This window comes from Homarus americanus, unplaced genomic scaffold (assembly GCF_018991925.1).
Source record: "Homarus americanus isolate GMGI-L3 unplaced genomic scaffold, GMGI_Hamer_2.0 scaffold16712, whole genome shotgun sequence".
In the NCBI taxonomy this organism is placed as follows: domain Eukaryota; kingdom Metazoa; phylum Arthropoda; class Malacostraca; order Decapoda; family Nephropidae; genus Homarus; species Homarus americanus.
Window position 1 is genome coordinate 1,821,293 of NW_024757794.1, and position 19,761 is coordinate 1,841,053.

The following is a 19,761-nucleotide window of genomic DNA, read 5'->3' on the forward strand; positions in this document are numbered from 1 at the left end:
GAAAATATGCCACTTTATGGAGGTATAAAACATAACATTATTTCCAACAATAAGAATGATACACAGAGCATGAGGGAGTGAGACTGTTCTCTGTATAGTAATAATACAATGAATACAGTATATCTAAGTTAGATGGAACTGTATAACCAGAGAAAGCCTTGTGTGATTCATGACAAAATTAATTACTGTTCAGCTGGACCCCCCTCCCCAAAAAATAGAGGCAGTAAAAGTGAAATTAAGTGACATACTGGTAGTACTGTAGATTGCTAAGAGAGAGAGATTAATGAAAGGGACTCGAGAATTATAAGCTCAGTGAATATTTAAGAAGCATTACAAACACAGAAATAGTGCAGTACTGTATATTTAAAAATGCATTTGTGTTTCTGTATGATTTTTGGAAAAACTCTAAAAACTGTAATATGTGTTTGATCTTGAGGACGTCAATGAAGCAGTTAATTATTTAACTAGCAGTTGGTCAGAAGACATACACGATGCTACAAGGAATATGTTTAGGTGATTAAAGTAGATAAGATCCAGACAGATTTGATGTTTTTTCCAAAACTAGGGGAGAGAGGTTGAAGATGTTCATTCCAAAGATTGTCGAGATAAATTTTTAAAGAAGTATTAGTGAAAGATGACCAACAAATATGTCTTCATTAAGGTAGAAGGTGTTCAAGTTAGTAATCAATAGTAAACCTGTGATAATTTTGAAGTACAATACAGATCCATTCGGAAGATATTACATGGATGTTATCGTGTGAGGTTATAGGTCCCAACCAAAAGAGTTTGGATTTTATGCATCTAGAGTGTTTCATGATGTACATTATGTGCTGTAGTTAGATATACAGTACAGTACTGTATACTAAGAATGTCCAAACTTAGAAACTGAAGAATCATGGCATTAGAAAATATCCCTGGGGGAAGGCTTGGAGTGGAAACAATAAGATAAACAATGAAAGACACAGTTTTTGCAGTGTAATTTCTAAATCAAGGATTGGAATAACAATATGCCTACATAAAGAATTCTGAACTGCTACTGTGCTGCAAAAGCTGTCAAGAGATCTTAAATGGTGTATAGCAGGTTGAAGAGGGAAGGTCCAGCCAAAAGAAATCAAAGATGAAAACCTCTAGGGATGAAACACTAAGATGAATCGGTCCTTAATCTAAAGAACTCTCAAGTGAGGGCTTGTACATTAGGATAAAAATTGCATGATGTTCTTTTATTTAAAATAGTGAACCATGTTGAAGGTTGACGGGCTTGGCCTTGGGTTTCTTCTTTTGTTCGGGAATGATGACTTTGATGCCTGAGGGCTCCTTGCGGACAATGGCCTGGGGATGAGAGGAAAAAAATTTAAATGATTACTTTACTAAACTGTACTAACTCATGCTTATATACCTTCCGTATCTGTGTATTATGGTGTAAAAGTATAATATTAAATACCGATAACATGATTTGTAAGTGCAATATACTGTATATCAAAGCAAATTTATCTTCTCAAGGATGTACAGTACAGTATAGGGATGAGTAGCAATACAATGTTTAAGGTATAATAACATCTTTACATTGTGTGAGCTAACTTGTCATTATTATGAATTTAGGTTCATTGGTAATGCAGATCTTGAGTATACACTGAATGCTGTGACTGTTTAAATTCGGTGAATTCTTGTAATTTTACATGTAACAATAAGAATTCTTAGGTCTGGTCTGAGATACACAGTAATGGGAGCACCAACCTTGAGGCCCTCTCCGTCCCTCTTGTCCTCATAGGTGACAGTGTAGACGAAGCCATCGGGGAGGACATAGCTGTAAGAGCCCTTAACGCGGCCCTCGCTGTCTGACACTTCGGCTCGGTTTTGGTAGTTAGTCGTGTTGTCATCGCGAACCTCGAAGCCGAAGTTGTAGGGCTTGGGTAGCTGTGGAAAGACGGCGGTGAATGTTAGTGTCATTCTATCTGTGACGAGGATGAGTCACTTTAAAATTAGACAACTTTATAACATGAAATTATGGACAAGAAAACTGGAATCAGCGAGAGCTCTTGTTGGAAAATCCAATCATGATGTTTGTATGGTGGTGATGTAGTGTTTTAAAAGGAACATCTGTACAGGTATTTCTATTTTTTCCTATCAAGGTAATATTTTTATAAATAATGAACTGCACTAAGGCACACATAATGCTTAAGTGATCATCTGTACAGTACTGGCTTGATTAGGAATTTTAGGAGGCAGGAAGAGGGGAGGACACTGCAAAATTAAGTTTGATTTATAAAATGTGATCTAACCTGTGATTAATACCAGACTACAGACAATAGGACTATACATTTATGGAAGTACAGTATTGTACAGTATGCAATATATATACAGTATGTAGGCTGTAGGCTAAGTATGTTTGGATGTGTGTAGGCTATGTATATTTGCATGTATGTAGAGTAAGCATGTTTTCCTGTTTGTAGGCTCAGTAATATTTGCATGTATGTGGGCTAAGTAAGTTTGCATGTATGTGGTCCAAGTATGTTTGCATCTGTATGTAGGCTGTGTCTATGTACTGTATATATAAAATTTCACCTCATAAGTTGTAGTAGTTTCTTCCTCCAAGTTGAGGCCTAGCTTAGCGGCCACTGCTATGGACACCAACCCAATTAAGATGACAACCTGTAAAAAAAAAAAAATATATATATCAAATACCTTGTACAGTACAATGAAAATCCAGACATTTTTACTTTTGATATTACAAGCCAATTAAATACAATTAAAGTTACATCGATAAGAACCCAAAACTTGTAGAGGTACACACAACAAAAAGTGTCTTTATGGAGGGGTCGATGAATTTCTAAACACTGTGATTCCTGTTGTCTCAGTAGGAGTAAAAAATCCTTCGTCCGTTGTGTCATACAGGTTGACAATCCCTTATCCGAAATCCTTGGAGCCAGAGGCATTTCGGATTTCGTTATTTTTCGGTTTTTAGAATGGTTAGGGTTTTTTTTTTTTTTTTTTTTTTTGTGTATTAGCCCACCTGGGCACAAGTCACTGACCCACATTGGGGCCTGAGGGGCGAAAATATAATAACAATTATAACTATAATAATAATAATAATTCATAGGTCTAGGTTGTGTTTCTCACTTTTTTTATCTTTTTTCATTCTTGTATTTCTTTATTATTATTATTATTATTTTATTAATATAGTATTATTATTATTATTATTATTATTATTATAAATTTTATTATTATATTTTACTATTATTGTTATCATTATTATTTTATTTTGGTGTATTTTTTAACTAAATTTTTTATTTACTATGAATAATTATTATTATAATTATTATTATAATTAGTATTACTATTACATTTTCGCCCCCCAGGCCCCGATGTGGGTCAGTGGTTTATGCCTGGGTGGGCTAATCCCTGAAAAAAAAAAAAAAAAAAAATTGCTCCACAAAAAAACCTTTCGGTTTTCGGAATTTCGGATAAAGGGTTGTCAACCTGTATTGTCTAACACAAAATTGTAAAAATAATTTTTGGAGTGTGTGCTACCTAAAGAATACCTAGGCATGTGTGACATTTTGAATCAAACTGCAGGACAACTGCTGACGAACGAACAAACAGATGGATGGAACCCAAGTCTAATAAAAGAGTCTAGATCCTAGATGAGGCTGTGTTCAGTTAATGTGTATAATATTGTACATACATCTACCACATCGGACTGTGCCTTACTTGTTAATATTACTGTACATGTATTACTGCATTTCAACAACTAAGGCCTTGTTTTTGATGTTATAAATACAATATTGTACTGGACTTCAACTACAGTATAAGATCTTTTAAGTGCATATTCTAGGTTACTGTTTATGTTAGTCGTTAAAAAAAATAAGACCTAAATATATCACTATTACAAGATTACTATAAAACGATTGCAGGATTATTGGATACGCCAGGATGTTTTAGTGATAATTAACCTATACTGATAATGGTGATAAATTCGAGAATCGAAATAAGAACTTGACAGGGATTCACCCGAAGAGATGATGCGTAAATACTGTATCACATATACTGTATCAGTGTGAGGAACAATGAGTGATTTGGTAATTTCTGAGAATAGTACCTGTATTCCCACCAGGAGTTCGATTTCGTTAATTTTCTCCGCAATCGTTCTTATTGTTATAGTAAGTATTTTAAAAGGGACAAATTTTTTTTATTTTAATTGCGTATAAGTATTTTGTTTTTCTCTTGCGATCATATAACACCTGCAGTACAGGGCATGAAGGGTAAGGGAAATTGCTGGGTAAAACACAGTGGGAAAATGATCATATGACACTAAAGGCGTTTTAAGATGCACGGAATAGCTAAAGCGTTAGCTTTCCCGGACCTTCAATAAAAAATACTACTGTACATTGTCTTGGGAATAACTGTTGGACAACACAGTCTTCAGAGGGTTGTAAACTCTTGGAACAATCTACCAGAGAGTGTTGTGACGGCACCGAGTGTGAGCTCTTTCAAGAGAAGACTTGACCAACACTGGAGCGGGTTCAGGTACATTCAGGAGCCGGTGCATGCCCAGTATTTGCCAACAGTGCGTGACAGAGACGTGACCGATCGCCCGGGCGGCTAGCGAGCCGATCTTTTGGTAAGAATATAAATGAAGAGACGTGACCGATCGCCCAAGCGGCTAACAAGCCGATCAGTGGCGAAGAGGATAAAAGTAAAAGTATTAGGAGAACTGTTTGTAAAGGACACCGTGATAGCTTTATACTTCAGTAGCAGATTATACTGTAAGAATCAAGGATTTGTGAGGTATTGGTATACAGTAATATCTTTCCTACATTACTTACATGGCTTGATCCATTTTTTCTACAGGAAAGGTGCGCCATGGCCTCCACTACGTATGCTCTCTCGTCTCCTGGCTACATTGTGTTGTTTACAGGTGTTCACACATATAAACACGAAATACAACGAATTTCTGCATTTACATAACTGTAATCAACTTATTCACCCTTATTTAAAGTATCTTATGAGTAATGATATTAAAGTTCTAATCATATTTGAGTAATTAGCAATATTTTACACAAAATTCACAAGCGACTAATGAAATTGGACAACGCCCACTAAAAAGAGGGCAGAGCCAAAACAGGTTTCAACTAGACTCAATCCTATTCAAATTTTTCACGCCATGCGCTTTGTTTGAGGTCCTATCGACCTATCCAATACAGTACTACCGTATATAGAATTATTTTTATTTAAAGTAATTTTTTTTTATTGCCTTACATGCACCCAACTCTTCAATATTAATCAAAATATTCTCCATAAGAAGCCATGATCCGTGTATTTACACAGTGTTTCAGTGGGAGAAACTCGCTGATTGGTTGTTAGCTATTCGGGCGCCTCTGCCCGCTGCAAACGCTAACGCTTGATCGAGGCATTTGCTTTTCCTTTTGAAAGTGTCATGTGCAGAAGTCAGCAGCAGCGTCTGCGCAGACAGAATAGCTAACATGTTAGCTATACCGTGCATCTCAAACACCTTAAAATGATGTCTACGATCTTTGTATGCAAAGAAATTATTTAATTATTTACCGTAAATACTTCTCTGAAGATTCTACTGAGTCACCGTGTGTCGTCTGTTTACAACCGACTCGCTCGGTCTGTGTGTACTCTTCAACAAAGTTGCTTTCATGGTACCAGATATCAAAATAAGTACTGTTTAATATGGCTTTAGGTAAGGTTAGGTAAGTTTCTTTGGCTAGTTAGGTCAGATTCTAGCAAATGTCGCCTTTTATAAGATACTATAATGATAGAACATGTGGAAAAATTAATGAAATCTAACAACTTCTGATGGTACTTTAGTGCTGTTCTCAGACATTACTTTTGATTCTAATTATTCAAGAGCCAAGGGAAAGTGAAAAATAATCCTAAAACACACAGTAGTCTGTAGTTGTAACTTTTCAAAAGCTGAATGTGGAACAAGGGTGGTGGTCATGATGGTGTAGAATAGTGTTATCCAGCTTAACATTTATTGATGCGTGTTATTTGCCTTGTTTTAGTATACAGTATATTGGTTTCTCCTTGTGTTTAAGGCCCCAGGGCCAATACAACAACCACACCCTAAGTTAATGAACTGTGTGATACAATGTCCATGAATAATCCAGGAAGACCGGACAACCAAGGATACTAGTTTTTAGTCCTTGCTGGCAACTGCCTGGCTAAGTTGCTAACTATTACCCCCGGAACATGATTCGCAAATCAATTGATATTCAACTTCAAAGTTCCTAATTACTGCTGGGTAGACCCATGGTCTATAGACCTTGGTTAAGCTGAGGCAAATGACGTAAACAAATAATTCAATGAATGTAGCAACAAAATGTTATACTCTACTGATGTTACAGTTCAGCTTATAACCGGTTATCTCTTTTGAACCCCCTCTGGCAAGCGTCAGTTACGACATACACTCCCTCTTTTCCTTATGGCGTTGCTTAATAATTACTACCACATAAGGGTACGATGACCTCGTCTATATAATGGATTTAATCAAATTTCCCCCCTCTCCATTCTGTTATGCAAACTTACGCTTGGTTAGTGTCGCAACGTTTACTGGTTGTTTACTTTCATCTGCAACAAAGTCTAGTCCCGCTGTATCTGACGTCACAACTACGGTACTCCACGGTGTGCGTGTGTTAGATTAATAACTATATTGATGAAAGAAAATAACAGTGAGAAATGGGAGACATAACTCATACCTGCCTGATGCTGATATCCTTTTAAACGGTAACACATTTCAAAATTAAAATCTCCTTTCAATAGTGTTAAATCACTCTTTTGAGTTTATATTTAAGTAAAATTTACGATTTTCAAAATCATAATACGAAAATTGAACAAAAGAAAGGTTTGAGGTAAAATGGAGTCGGACGGAAGTGTGAGGATGACAGATGACTAACACCGCAGTGCATCAGCACGCTGGTCGGCGCCTCACTTACCCTCACCCAAGGCTCTGAACACTTTCACTCTCGAAACACCTTCACCGACGAATAGTAATTGGCTGTAGACAGTTTCAGGTCACGCCTGAGGCCAGGGGCAATGCCCTCTGAGTGGGAACCACCCTCGAACCCCCATATAAATTATCTAATCCTTTGTGGATTTTAGAATAAAGGGTATTGTTGGATTCTTAAAACCAAGAGAATTCACTAATCGGGTAGTATTTATTATGAAACCAATGAATAAATAATATATATATATATATATATATATATATATATATATATATATATATATATATATATATATATATATGTGTGTGTGTGTGTGTGCACAATAAACATTGTGGCAAGGGTGCAAAACTTTCAACAGTTAGTACACAGTAATACAGCGGTCACCAGACACTTTTAAATGTGAGGAAGAAACAAACACAGTAGTGAAGGGCGACCCTGTGCCACACCCATACACAAAACGCCGCTAAAAATGTGCGTGAACCCTCCTTAGGCTCATGTGCCCTTTACTGTGAACCTGAGTACCACGACTTTTCCTCTTACGATTGACGAATTAATTCCCGAGAGAAGGGATATTATACACTATTCTGACCACGCTCTCTGATAGTGAAATGACTATGAAGGGAAGAGGGTGGGGGGGGGAGGGGTGGAGATGTTCTAGAAAGTGAAAGTGAAGCAACCACGTGAAGAATGGGGAACGAAATCAAGGTGTAGACAAAGATGATTGGAAAGACAGGTAGAAAACCATTATGATAATACATAAAAAGAAGAAAAGCAGAATTAGCACAGTTAGTATGTACAATAATGAGATACGTTGAAGTGATTGGTGTACGTGACTAGAGCGGTGTTGACAATGGACGAAATGAGGGCAGAAACGTAAACCTGTCTTAAACATTTCACTAGGAATGTAGTTTCTAAAGGATATACAGTATCAAAGAAGTAACCAACAACCGAAGTCATTATCTAAAAAAAATGATCAACCCAGAGAAACAAGACTTGAGGATAGTTCATGTTGATGTTATAGGAAGGCAGAACGAACTAGATTAATTGGGTTATCTTTTGTCGTATAGTGTATAGCGACCATCAGTTACGATCAAATTTTCACACAGGAGAGTAACCCGCACGAACCCAGCAGCAGAAATGCCTCGTCATGCGAATTCTACTGAGCTACATTGGGGAAGGGAAAGTTTTATTGAAAGCTGGTTGATATGAAAAGGTGACAGAACTTTCTGAGCTGTCATCCTAGCAGTGAACTATGAAGTGAATCTGGATGCACAAGGATGACGTGTGTACGGTACCTAAGTCTCGACGGACGATTTCGTCTCTTCATTGCACTCCATTATCCCAGTAAACAGGTTCAACCATAACCAGTTTAAAGGCAGGAAGTTAAGTTGGTGAAAGTAAGGCGATGCAGACAATAATTCTTAGTTCCTATTACAGGGCATACGTTTTTCTGCGCGGCACTCTTACATATTTACACCAAGTGAAAGTAAACCTGATCAAGTGAAGGTGGAAGATGGTGCTGCCTCAGACAAACACATCAACCACATAACTTCTGGATAAAAAAGGAAAATGATGTCGACCTAACCGAGCCGATAAGAGCACACACAAAAAGAGAAAATAAACAAAGAAAAATAGCTGCACTCTCAGACAAGACGGCGATGACTCGCGGTTCAGAAACCTGTTTGTATGCCGTCTGGCCGGTGTGTGTGTGTTAACATGCCGCCGGGTGGATGAAATGATTCCCGGAGGACAACCCGGACAGAAAACCCCCCAAAGAAAAATCCGATTAACATTATAATTGTTGACCTTACCGAGTTCACTTTATTATTAACATGGTGGAATATTACCCAACGTGAAATCAATTTGTAGTTACATCCTAACTTAGAAAACTTACCATACACATTACTTCTCGCGCGCCTTATCAAACTTATAAACGTTAACATTCACTTTTGTGCATCATCGTCATATTCTTACCAATAAATAAATATATATATATATATATATATATATATATATATTATATATATATATATATATATATATATATATATATATATATATATATATATATATTATATATATATATATTATATATATATATATATTATATATATATATATATATATATATATATATATATATAATTTTTTTTACACTATTCACTGCTTAACCTAAAAAACAGCAATCAAGTGTCTTTAAATTCTTATTCACATGATTCATACGCAGTTTGTACATTCATTCATTTTGTTGTAACGTACAATTGACCACTTCTGCCACAAGTAACACGATGTACACACCATCATTTCAGGGTGTTTGTCAACATAATTTACTTAGTAGTCGTTTTCTTTGAGACCAAAAAACACAGGTCATTGTTTGTACTTGGGCCCAAAATATAGGTAACTATTTTACCATAAAGGGTTAAGACTCAAGTGACCTAAGAAAATAATGATTGCTTTATAATATATGCCAGGAACCCAAAATACAGACTGGTTAATATTAAAGAGGTCTAAAATTTTAGTCTTTGTTTATATGTAGTCGAGCGTTTCGAAAGGAGTTTACTGTGGTAAGGTCCAAAGACGACCACCTGAAGTCGACGAAACTCGGCATACGGTAAACACAGAAAGGGTGTAATGTTCGGTCTAATTATATATGTTTGTCAATTGTGTATTCAAACTATTTATATTTTGTTTATAGAAGAATTAATATGTTTTAAGTTAGTGAACTATTATATATGAATGTATTTTTAAAGTAATTTCCATCTTTAGTCATTGACCCCGATCTTGATAATGTATCTTTTTAGGCCAATTGTGGTTATCCTCAAGTCTATTATAATTACATTTCTTGGATTATTTGCCCAAGCTATTTTGAAATGGCATCCCTTGATATTCTGAATTCTTATATCTTGAGCGATGTCTAGGTGCTTAACTGTTAACATTGTTCGTAAGAATATTTTCTAAAGCTACGGTAGTTCTTAATACCATAAAAAAAAAAAAAACATAATCTTGGCGATGTTCTTGAGGCCAAGTTCTTAATGACACTTATAGAAAATTATTCCGTGAACCTAATCTACAAACTTAATATTCTGAATAATTAACCTCAAATATCTATGAACGTATATTATTACCTAAGAGTGATTCTAATATCATTTATCATACGCTAAAATAATCACTTGGAAAAAATTAACAATATCCACTGAGAAAGCTGCTGTCACAACATACCTTCATCGTGAGAGAATGATGTGTATCGTACCTAAGGTGATGTTAACTCGAGAACTGTACTCGTTCGACCTCACCCGGCCTTTATATAGCTGGTGAAGGGGCGTGTAGACGAGGCGGGGTCTGGAACCTGGAGGGGGAGGGGCGACCTACTGAATGACACCACAGTTTTCTCTCTAACGCGACATGTACACGCATATCCTAGCTTCTTTCTCATTTGCAACTGTATATTTAAGCGTCTGAAATATTCTGCAACGTAGTTAGTTCATAAGAAAAATGTAAATCAACAGAGAAGGTTATATATTTTGTTGATGTGACGCGCTGAACCAGGCTGACGCAACCGTACGCGGGTCACAGGGGGCACTGTCGACCTTCTCACCTTTCATTCAGGACCATCAAGTGTTTCAGTGGGAGTATGTGAAATGCAATTAATAATTTTTTTTAAGTTCACGAGTAAAATCCTACCTGAGAAAATCCCACCAGACACTATTCCCACTGCAGGAAACTCCACCGCTGTAGTAAAGTTAAGTGAACACTACGTATATTGAATTCCAACAGTTCATTTTACGCCTCTGCTCCTCTTCCTCTTTTGTGTGAGTCGGATTAAAGGGTAAGGGGAAAATTCATTATCTTAAGGAGTTAGCTCTAATGATCTTCTTAACTTAGTATTATGTCCTAGAGTCATAACTTACCCGCTGACACCTGTGTTAGGCTCACAATTCTAATACACGTAATTGCATACAATGTGCAATTATATTCATCTATTACCGATGAATTATTTTTTAAGGTTTGTATGTTGATATGAAACAATTAAACTTAACCTTACCGAAAATTACTATAGGGTTGATATATTAGGTTAACTTAAGATACTGTAGCTCTGGTTGGGTCTTGACGTCTGAAAAATAGATGGTTTAGCGCCTCTGTTCGTGCTAATATTCCAATATGGCTCGGCGTACGGAAGTGAGTGCTAATTCTAATAGTTTTGCACATGACGAAATGTTGCTATCGTGGAGTCGTTGGAGATATATAATTTACTATTTAGATGCAGTAAATGTTTTTCGGTGTCTGTTTAATTCCTAATTCTTAATATTGCTCTGCATATATAGCAAACCTCCAAGGGCGTCCACAGGATTTTTCCGGGGAGATCCATAATGGTACGTTTACATATGAGAGTTTTGCCTCGAGAATTAGGCTAAGGTCGTTTACACATGAGAAAAAAACCGAAGGGAGAGCAAGTCTCGACCCTTCCCCGAGAGACTTGCTCAAATATATCGACTTCCTTCAAACATTGGTCGACACCAGCGTATCCTTGTTCTCTTCTGTGGCGCCCTGTGAGGTGAACCAGCGTTTTGTTAGGGTTGGTTAGGCCAACGTTAGGGTAGGTCATTGTTAAGTTGGAAAAGAGGTAACTTAGGTTAGGTTAATACTTTTACTTTTTTACTTATATCCTCTTCACCATTTGGACTCTTGAATGTTGAAACTCAATGAGGAGGCGCATGTGTGTGTGTGTGTGTGTGTATATTCTGGGGACCTTGCGTGGCTCAGCGTGAACTCAGGGAGAAAGTGGTCTAGGTCTATTTGTTGTGTAAGCGACCAACGTACCTAAGTTCGTGCTTGTGGTTCACACTTGTCAATAAGATAATGTTGTTTGGATGACGTCTGTGCCCAGCGTATAATCAAAACTTCTGGCGATATTTTCCCCTTTAATTTATGAAGAGAATACATGTAGTTTCCTTAGAGTCAAACAGAACCTTAGATCCATTTTGTCTACTGATTTTACGCCATATTTAGTTTAATGGGCCTGTTCTTTATTCCACAGATACAGCAATAGATAAATAATTATATAATTTTCAGCGTACGAATCTTTCAGCATCAAGACCTCGGTTGCGGTCAGTTGACTCATGAGGCTTCTGAGTGGCGTCCTTCCTCATCCATATAAAACAAAAAACACAATCCAACAATTATTTTTCATGCTTCACCACAAATGACAGTAGATGCTGGGATGATCTTTTACCAGAGTCAGTTATCTTCTACAGGAAGAGTTACGCCAGCTTTGTACTCTGGCACCGATCTTTTGTATACCTCACGCTGCGAATCGTCATGCGTATTAAAGGTGCTGATAGTGCTTGCTCAAGTTCTCCTAGTGTTAGCCTATCGCCGCCACGCAACAGTTGACGTCATACTCAAGTAAGGGCGAATTATTTTCTACGTTTTTCTCAGGCTATTGTTACAATAGGCACCATTTTGTAAACCTCGCGCTCGAACTGAGTTTGCTTGACTTTCCCTACAGAACGTTTCAAGCTGGTAGACTGTTACATAGGTCTACCACCCACTGTATGAAGAAATATATCCCCATATTCGTCCTGCATGATAACCTTGCCGGGCTTCAAATTGTGACCTTTCGTGTTGGCAGAGCGAGACATCACGAACAATTTGCTGTGTAGTCAATGCTCTAATAGTGTTCTTCCCTTTCTCTTTGTGCTCTTAATTTCTCGGGTCGTTCGCCAAGTTTGGGTGGACGGGAAAGGGTGAAACAAGTACATTCGTTTGAGTTTGACGTTCTTTAAATGATATGTTTTGTAATTGTGGAACAGACACTTCATACGTGATGATGTTGAAGGGTAGGACCTCTTAAGATTCACATTACAGAAATTTGCTATCAGGTAGTACATACAGCACAACCGTCTGTAAAACAAGCAATTTCACTCTTACAATGAATACAGTAGAGTTAGTACGCCATCTTTTGACATGATGCCCTCTTAGCTCTGAACAGGGTTTCCAATCTCTCAGTGTCACATTACACATCCACCTCACCATTCTCCTTTTAGCTGGCTCGAGACTACTATATGTCATCCTCTTCAACTGCCTATGTTTCACTGCCATAAGTACTGTACTGAGTATTGTATAGTAGTGGGCACAATACGTAAGACAGATGAAGAGGTTCACCAGCTGTGACCAGTAATAAGAGAGGATCATGGGGGAGACTACATCATTGTACTTCACCTTCACCTTCTGTCATTAAACTCTTGACATTTTGTGCTACTATTGATCACTAGTGAACGCTACGTCGCCGCCGCGTATTCCATCACTTATCCCTTTATCAATAGATTAGCCATGACTTTTAAGTACTGACGAGATAATGGAAGAGATAAATGAGGTGTGTGTGTGTGTCGGTGAGGGAGCTGGTGGGCTGGGCCGACCTTGAGACTTCCAGGACCACAAGTCGCCATAATCCGCCAGGGAGAACATCAGACCCGCTCTATAACACATTTCGGTTCCATACTAAGATAATTCATATTTAATAGATTGTATAAGAGTCATAGTAAACAATACTTAAGACGCAATGATAAAGAACTTAGCAGCTAAGTCCTCTGGTGCGGTCGATGGTTACTCGCTGAGTATAGCCCAGTAATTTATTCTTACACCTCTCACTCCAGTCCCACCCAGCCTGGCCCGCCAGAACAACATTATAATCCACAGACCAATACTAGCATTTGTTTTCTGATGATTAGTCTGATTATTTGTCACCTTTCTGAAACTGTTTCATAACGAGACCATAAACCACATGAAAACATCACTTGCATAATATCATTTAGAGATATCCATAAAAAAGCCAAACAATTCCCACATTCCCCAACTTTAAGAGAACTTATGACCAGCTGATCTTCCTCTCTCAGTGCCCCAGATCTTAGACTGCTGAACCAGTTTATGCTTCTGTTTTCTTCGTTTTACCGTCGAAAGAACATGTTCTCTAAAGGTAAACATCTATTTTTTTTAGTGAATTTTGAAAGGAGTTGTGGGCATTAAGATGAAGCGGACTGGCGGGCGAAAGGTGAAATGGTCAGCGTGATAGAGGCCGCTGGATATCACAGTTTGTGGTGACAGGATGCAAACGTTGTGAAGTCTAATAGTTAAACTGTTCCATTTAACTTACATACACTGGCTTATGGTTATATTTAGATAAGTATGCACTGTATCGTGAGAAAATGTAGTGTCGTATATTCCTGAAAGTACGTACAGTATATTGCTAATTAGGGAAGTTAACAGTGAGGTTTGATCACGTTCTATTGATATTTGTTGTTTTACACTTTAATAAGAGTTAATGTGTATGCTGTAATATTTGGGTTAATTGGTTATGTCGACTGTGAGGAAGAAATACAATGAGTTGAACTTGGGTAATTTTTTTTCATGTCTTGCGATAGATATTCTTGTAATTGGTCTTGGGCAGTTGTGATGATATTTTCGTCTCTAACAAAGGAGTTAGATTCCACTGAAGTCTACTGGAAATAAGCATATTTATACCTGCATTGTGTACACTCGCTCCGAAAAAGTATACGTTGTGCCATATTGTCTCACACAAAATCGCGAAGATACTTTTTTGGAACGAGTGGTATACATCATTTGTATACCTGAATCAATAGGAACTTGTATTTCGATTTCATTAATTTAAATATCTATCCATCTATCTATCTAGCTATCTATTCGTTCACATATTAATTAGAGAAGAAAAACATTAGTTTATCTTTTAAAATACATCTTTGTTTCGTCTTGCATTAAGAGCCTAGTAAGCAAATAATTCCCACATCCTCAGTTTCAAGAGGAAATCTATATTGCACTAACGCTTGAAACTCTGGGGTGAGAGGATCCAGTGAAAGCTTCAAGGTGGACAAGGACAAGTAGATAAGTAATGTTGGCCATTCACCACTCCCGTACATCAAAGATCTGGTACACCGTAAATTTGACCGCATCGGGTTGGTTGTTTTATAGCCCAGTATTGTTTGCTTTTTTTTATATTTGGGATTTGTTACGAGGCTTTGGGCAGTGGGAAACGTTTTCTGTGGTGGATTTATGATGTAAGAGCTTTTATTATGTGTTTTTTTGTGGTATAGTTTCTGTGATTTAAGAGCTTTAAATCCTTGGAGATACGTATCTTTCCAAATTTCTTTCTCGTCAAACTTAATTATTTGTGTCGTAGTTTGAATTATTTCCCGATGTGTTTTTAGATATTAAAACAAATAAAATCGTTCCGACGATACTTTTGATTATTTCAGCCAGTTACTTTTATGAAGAAAATGAACGTACAGTAATAATTGAGTCAAAACGACAGTAGGAATTATTTTTTTTTGTAATAATGATAATTTAGAATCAAATCAACAGAACGGCAGCAAGCACACGTCATGGGCTGTTCCGGGAACCTCAGCTTTTTGTCTGATCAAAATTTTCCCCCTTTTAAGATAATGCAGGCACGTCGATCTTAATGGTTGTGCTACTTATTTTATACTGTGGTGGTAATTACTTTAAAAAATTATACTGCATTGGTTTCTAAATGTATTCTGCTTCATCCAGTTAGGGAAAAACAAGCGTATAAATTTCTTGAGCGTCAGTGGCTCAGTGCCGGTGGGCGGACAGTGTCAACAAGGTGGAGGTCAGAAGCAAGGCGGGTGCTCTCTTAGTGTTTGTTCATTTGGTTCCTTGCCCCGCTGGTAAGGACACGAGATGTCTGACGTGAGAACCTTGTAGGAACTAGAGCGAGGGAATGTGAATGTAAAGCATGTAGTGTAACCCAGGGTATCTTTATCACAGTAAACTTATATAGAGAGTAAAATGTTACCGTCACGTTATAATGTTATTACTACGCTTCAATAACTATGGTTTTTAAACGCGTATTTTTTTATGGGATTAGCCCACCCGAGCACAGGTCACTGACCCACATCGGGGCCTGGGGGAAAATGTAATAATAATAATAATAACTCGTAGTAAATAAATTTTATAATACAAAATACAAAATTGAAAATAAAATAATAAATGAATAATGATAATAATAATAACACTGTAATAAAAATAAAAAATTATAAAGAAATACAGAAGTGAAAAAAAAGATCAGAAGTGAGAAACAATATATGTATGTTGTGTTGTCAATAGTTAGAGAAACAATTGAGACCCTGCAATTGTGTGTAAATGAAGCAGAAAGTAAGATCAGCAACCTGGCACTTAGTCACAATTTTCGTGATGCAATATGGCAGCAGGGTCTACCATTAGACAACACATATGTCTGACAAAACCCATGACCCTTCAGGCTTCCACGCCCTTAATGCATGAGTCATAAAGGCAAGCATGAACTCCGCATGCTTCCCAGTTGGGCACTGTAAACGCTTCTGCGCTTCACCTTGCACAGGATGTAAGGGGGTGCCCAATAAACTAGCCCCCTCCGGGGCAATCTGTCTGTACAACACATTATGCTTCCAATATCTTCCCAGGCGGCAGTACCTCCCTGTTTGGTAGCTGCCTACTACCTACTACCTATGACAAGAATAGTGATTAATTATACTAGTCCATGAACTAGTCCTATAATTTATTTTATAGTTGGTACTTAAAAAAGAAAGAAAAACAGCTCAGTTTCTGCTAAGAACCTGTCAAAGAATTAAAAAAAAGGGAAAATAAGTTAGATGACGTCGTAAGTGCCTGCTGCCACCTTCTTCATATTGTACAAAATAAAATAAATTCAAGGTAAACAAATATGTGCGTAAAGTTAATAAGAAATACATCAACATGGAAAGTAAATAATATATTACCGTGTGAGTATAATTAATTTAAAAAATAATTCTCCTTTAGCTTTGTACCTGTAATCTCTGACCTAACAGATGTGTGTTCATTCAGCTGGTGTTGCAAGACGCTACATTTTCCAAAACTTTTATTTCACGAAAAAATAGTGAATTGCAATTATCTTCAACATATAGAGGTTGAAATTATAAGATTATGGAATGAGTAAGCAATAAAATGGCAGAGTATTAGATTTTTTAATTTTAACGATAAAATTGTAAAAAAAAAAAGTTCCCACGTTCATAGTAATCATGATTTGCATTTATTTTTGGTGCTGTAATATGTTTTTGACAGCAGAGTAGTCATAGTGCAATTTTGATGCCATCTTATGCTTGTATCATGGTATTTAATTTAGGAAGCTAGAGAGAGAGAGAGAGAGAGTCTGCTTGGCAATTTCCACACAGGTAAACTAGTTCACCTTCTTTATCGTGGGGATACACTTTGACTGAACGAATTCTTTTGAGTCAGGTCAAGGCAGTTTAGCAAGCAACAGTCAGAAAAGTAGCTTAAGTTAGCTTTGATTTGGATAGGTTAGGTTTAGTTAGATTAGGTTTGGTTATATTAGGTTACATTTGGTTAGGTTAAGGTAGGTAGGTTTGGTTAGGTTGGGTATTTTTTATTTATTTATTTATTTATTTATTTATTTATTTTTTACAGGGGTTAGCCCACCCAGGCATAGGTCACTGACCCACATCGGGGCCTGGGGGCCGAAAATATAATAATAATAATAATAATAATAATAATAATAATAATAATAATAATAATAATAATAATAAATCATAATAAATTTTATAAAAAAAAATAAAAAATAAAAATTAAATTATAATAATAAAAATCGAGAGTGAGAAACGATATATACTGTATGTATGTTGTGTTGTCAAAGTAAGCGAAACAATTGAGACCCTGCAATTGTGTGTAAATGAGGCAGAAAGTTGGATCAGCAACCTGAGACTTTTTCAAAATTTTTGTAATGCCATATGGCAGCAGGGTCTACTATTAGACAACACATTATGCTTACAATATCTTCCCAGGTGGTAGTACCTCCCTATTTGATAGCTGCCTACTACCTACGTAAGGTTAGGTTAGGTTCTCGTCTTTTATAAAGTATTTGTTTTATTTCGAGGCGCAAGTAAACCGTGATGCCACATTCTCAGAGCCCCGTAAATGTTTACGTGACAGTTCTTACGAGAAATTACGGATATGAGAACGTATCCAATCACCGTAGATGGTCACTGCACCAATGAACCGAATTCTCAAGAGAAAGGAGAAGAGAAAAACGCACCAAATTGTGGAAATTTACAGTAATTTGTCTTATTCATACAGTGTTTGCTTCAGTGAGTCAGTTAAACTCGTTCTTGCTTCTTCAGTTACGGGGTAAATTTAACGTAGGAGCTTTTGAGAATTCCTGAGCTTCGATAATAATGACCTAAACAGGCTGAAAGTGGAATTAAAAAAAAATAAAATCACAACAAAAGCATTCATATTTCGTCGTGTTTGGGGACAGTTTCTCCGTTTTCTGTGGTTCTATTTTGCCTCTTTGCTGTGGTACCTGATTGTATGATGACACTAAACGGCACTAAAGCTGGTGGGTGAGTGACTTTACAACACAGTACATTCAGACCGGTGTAATCTCACCCGCCATCTTGATCTGCCAGTATTTGTCCAGTTTCGTGAGGCCAAACACGCCCGGAGACGCGACAATCTTCACAGTTGAAAGATGTTCCAGACGTCCACAGTATACGAGGAGAACTTGTTTTTGTCTCGTTTTAGTTCTTGGACGTGTGTTGAACAGCCTTAAAAGTGTGACCTCTATTATTGCCGTTATGTGGCCTCATTCACAGTCACGTTCTTTGCATCATCTTGATCATTCTACCTTCCACTCTTGATGGAATCACTAACATTCTCAGATAGTCAACATAAATTTTTCTGCTTGGGTACCAGTTTCATTTCCCGTCCGAGAACATTTTGAATTGAGTGTCGTTAATCTTGTCGGGATCCTGTATAAAAGTCGCGTTCTCTGATTGTGATCATATCGACATTTTGTATAACGATCTGAACAGGGCTGGATTAAGCCTTGTCATAGCCGGGGACAAAGAATATTTTCGGGCCGGTCTTAATATACTGTACAGTAGTGCCACCCCCAGAGCACAGGTTGTCTGAGGTTGCCTAAACAATCTCTTGTCTCTGGCTTATTTAGATTTAGAGTTGAGGGATTTATATGAATAAAATACGTCTTTTTATTTCTCACGCACCCTGACAGGCATAGACCGTCACACCAGCCTCACGCCTGACACACTCACACCAGCATCACATCTTTATACCAGCCTCACGCCCTGGCCTACACACTCACACCAGCATCACATCTTATACCAGCCTCACGCCCTGGCCTACACACTCACACCAGCCTCACATTGTCCAGATAGCAATTTTCGCTTGTAAAAAGAAAAACATTCTTCCCTCGGTGTTGGTAGGTTGTACTGGTTCTGTGTTCTTTACCGCTCGACCTGTTACTCCACTCACTCATGATCACTTTCCACTGTGAATTCATGAGGGTGTTTTTTTTTTACTAGACTCCCCCAGCCTCGTCCTCAGTCTCACATTCTCATCATTTGCTCCCCCAAGTAGCTCACTATAGAAAGCTCAGTACAGACACTGTTACGAACCCCTTTCGCAGCTTTTTTTTTTTTACGGGGATTAGCCCACCCGGGCACAGGTCACTGACCCACATCGGGGCCTGGGGGGCGAAAATGTAATAATAATAATAATAATAATAATAATAATAATAATAATAATAATAATAATAATAATTATAATAATAATAATAATAATACTAATAATAATAATAATAATAATAATAATAATAATAATTCATAGTAAATAAAATTATAATATAAAATGCAAAATTGAAAATAAAACAAAATAAAAATTATAATAAAACTAATAATAACAAAGAACCATAAACAGATACAAAAATG

General features: G+C 37.1%; 1 protein-coding gene across 1 annotated transcript; it reads right to left on the reverse strand.

Annotated features, from left to right (window-relative positions):
• Window positions 1–10,289, reverse strand: LOC121857787. The gene is made up of 4 exons (XM_042353992.1): window positions 10,190–10,289; window positions 2,563–2,649; window positions 1,735–1,914; window positions 1–1,329 (listed from the first exon to the last, which is right to left on the reverse strand). The coding sequence occupies exons 1-4, from the start codon at window positions 10,193–10,195 to the stop codon at window positions 1,225–1,227; spliced, it is 378 nt and encodes a 125-aa protein (XP_042209926.1). The 5' UTR covers window positions 10,196–10,289; the 3' UTR covers window positions 1–1,224.
• Window positions 10,290–19,761: the final 9,472 nt, after the last annotated feature.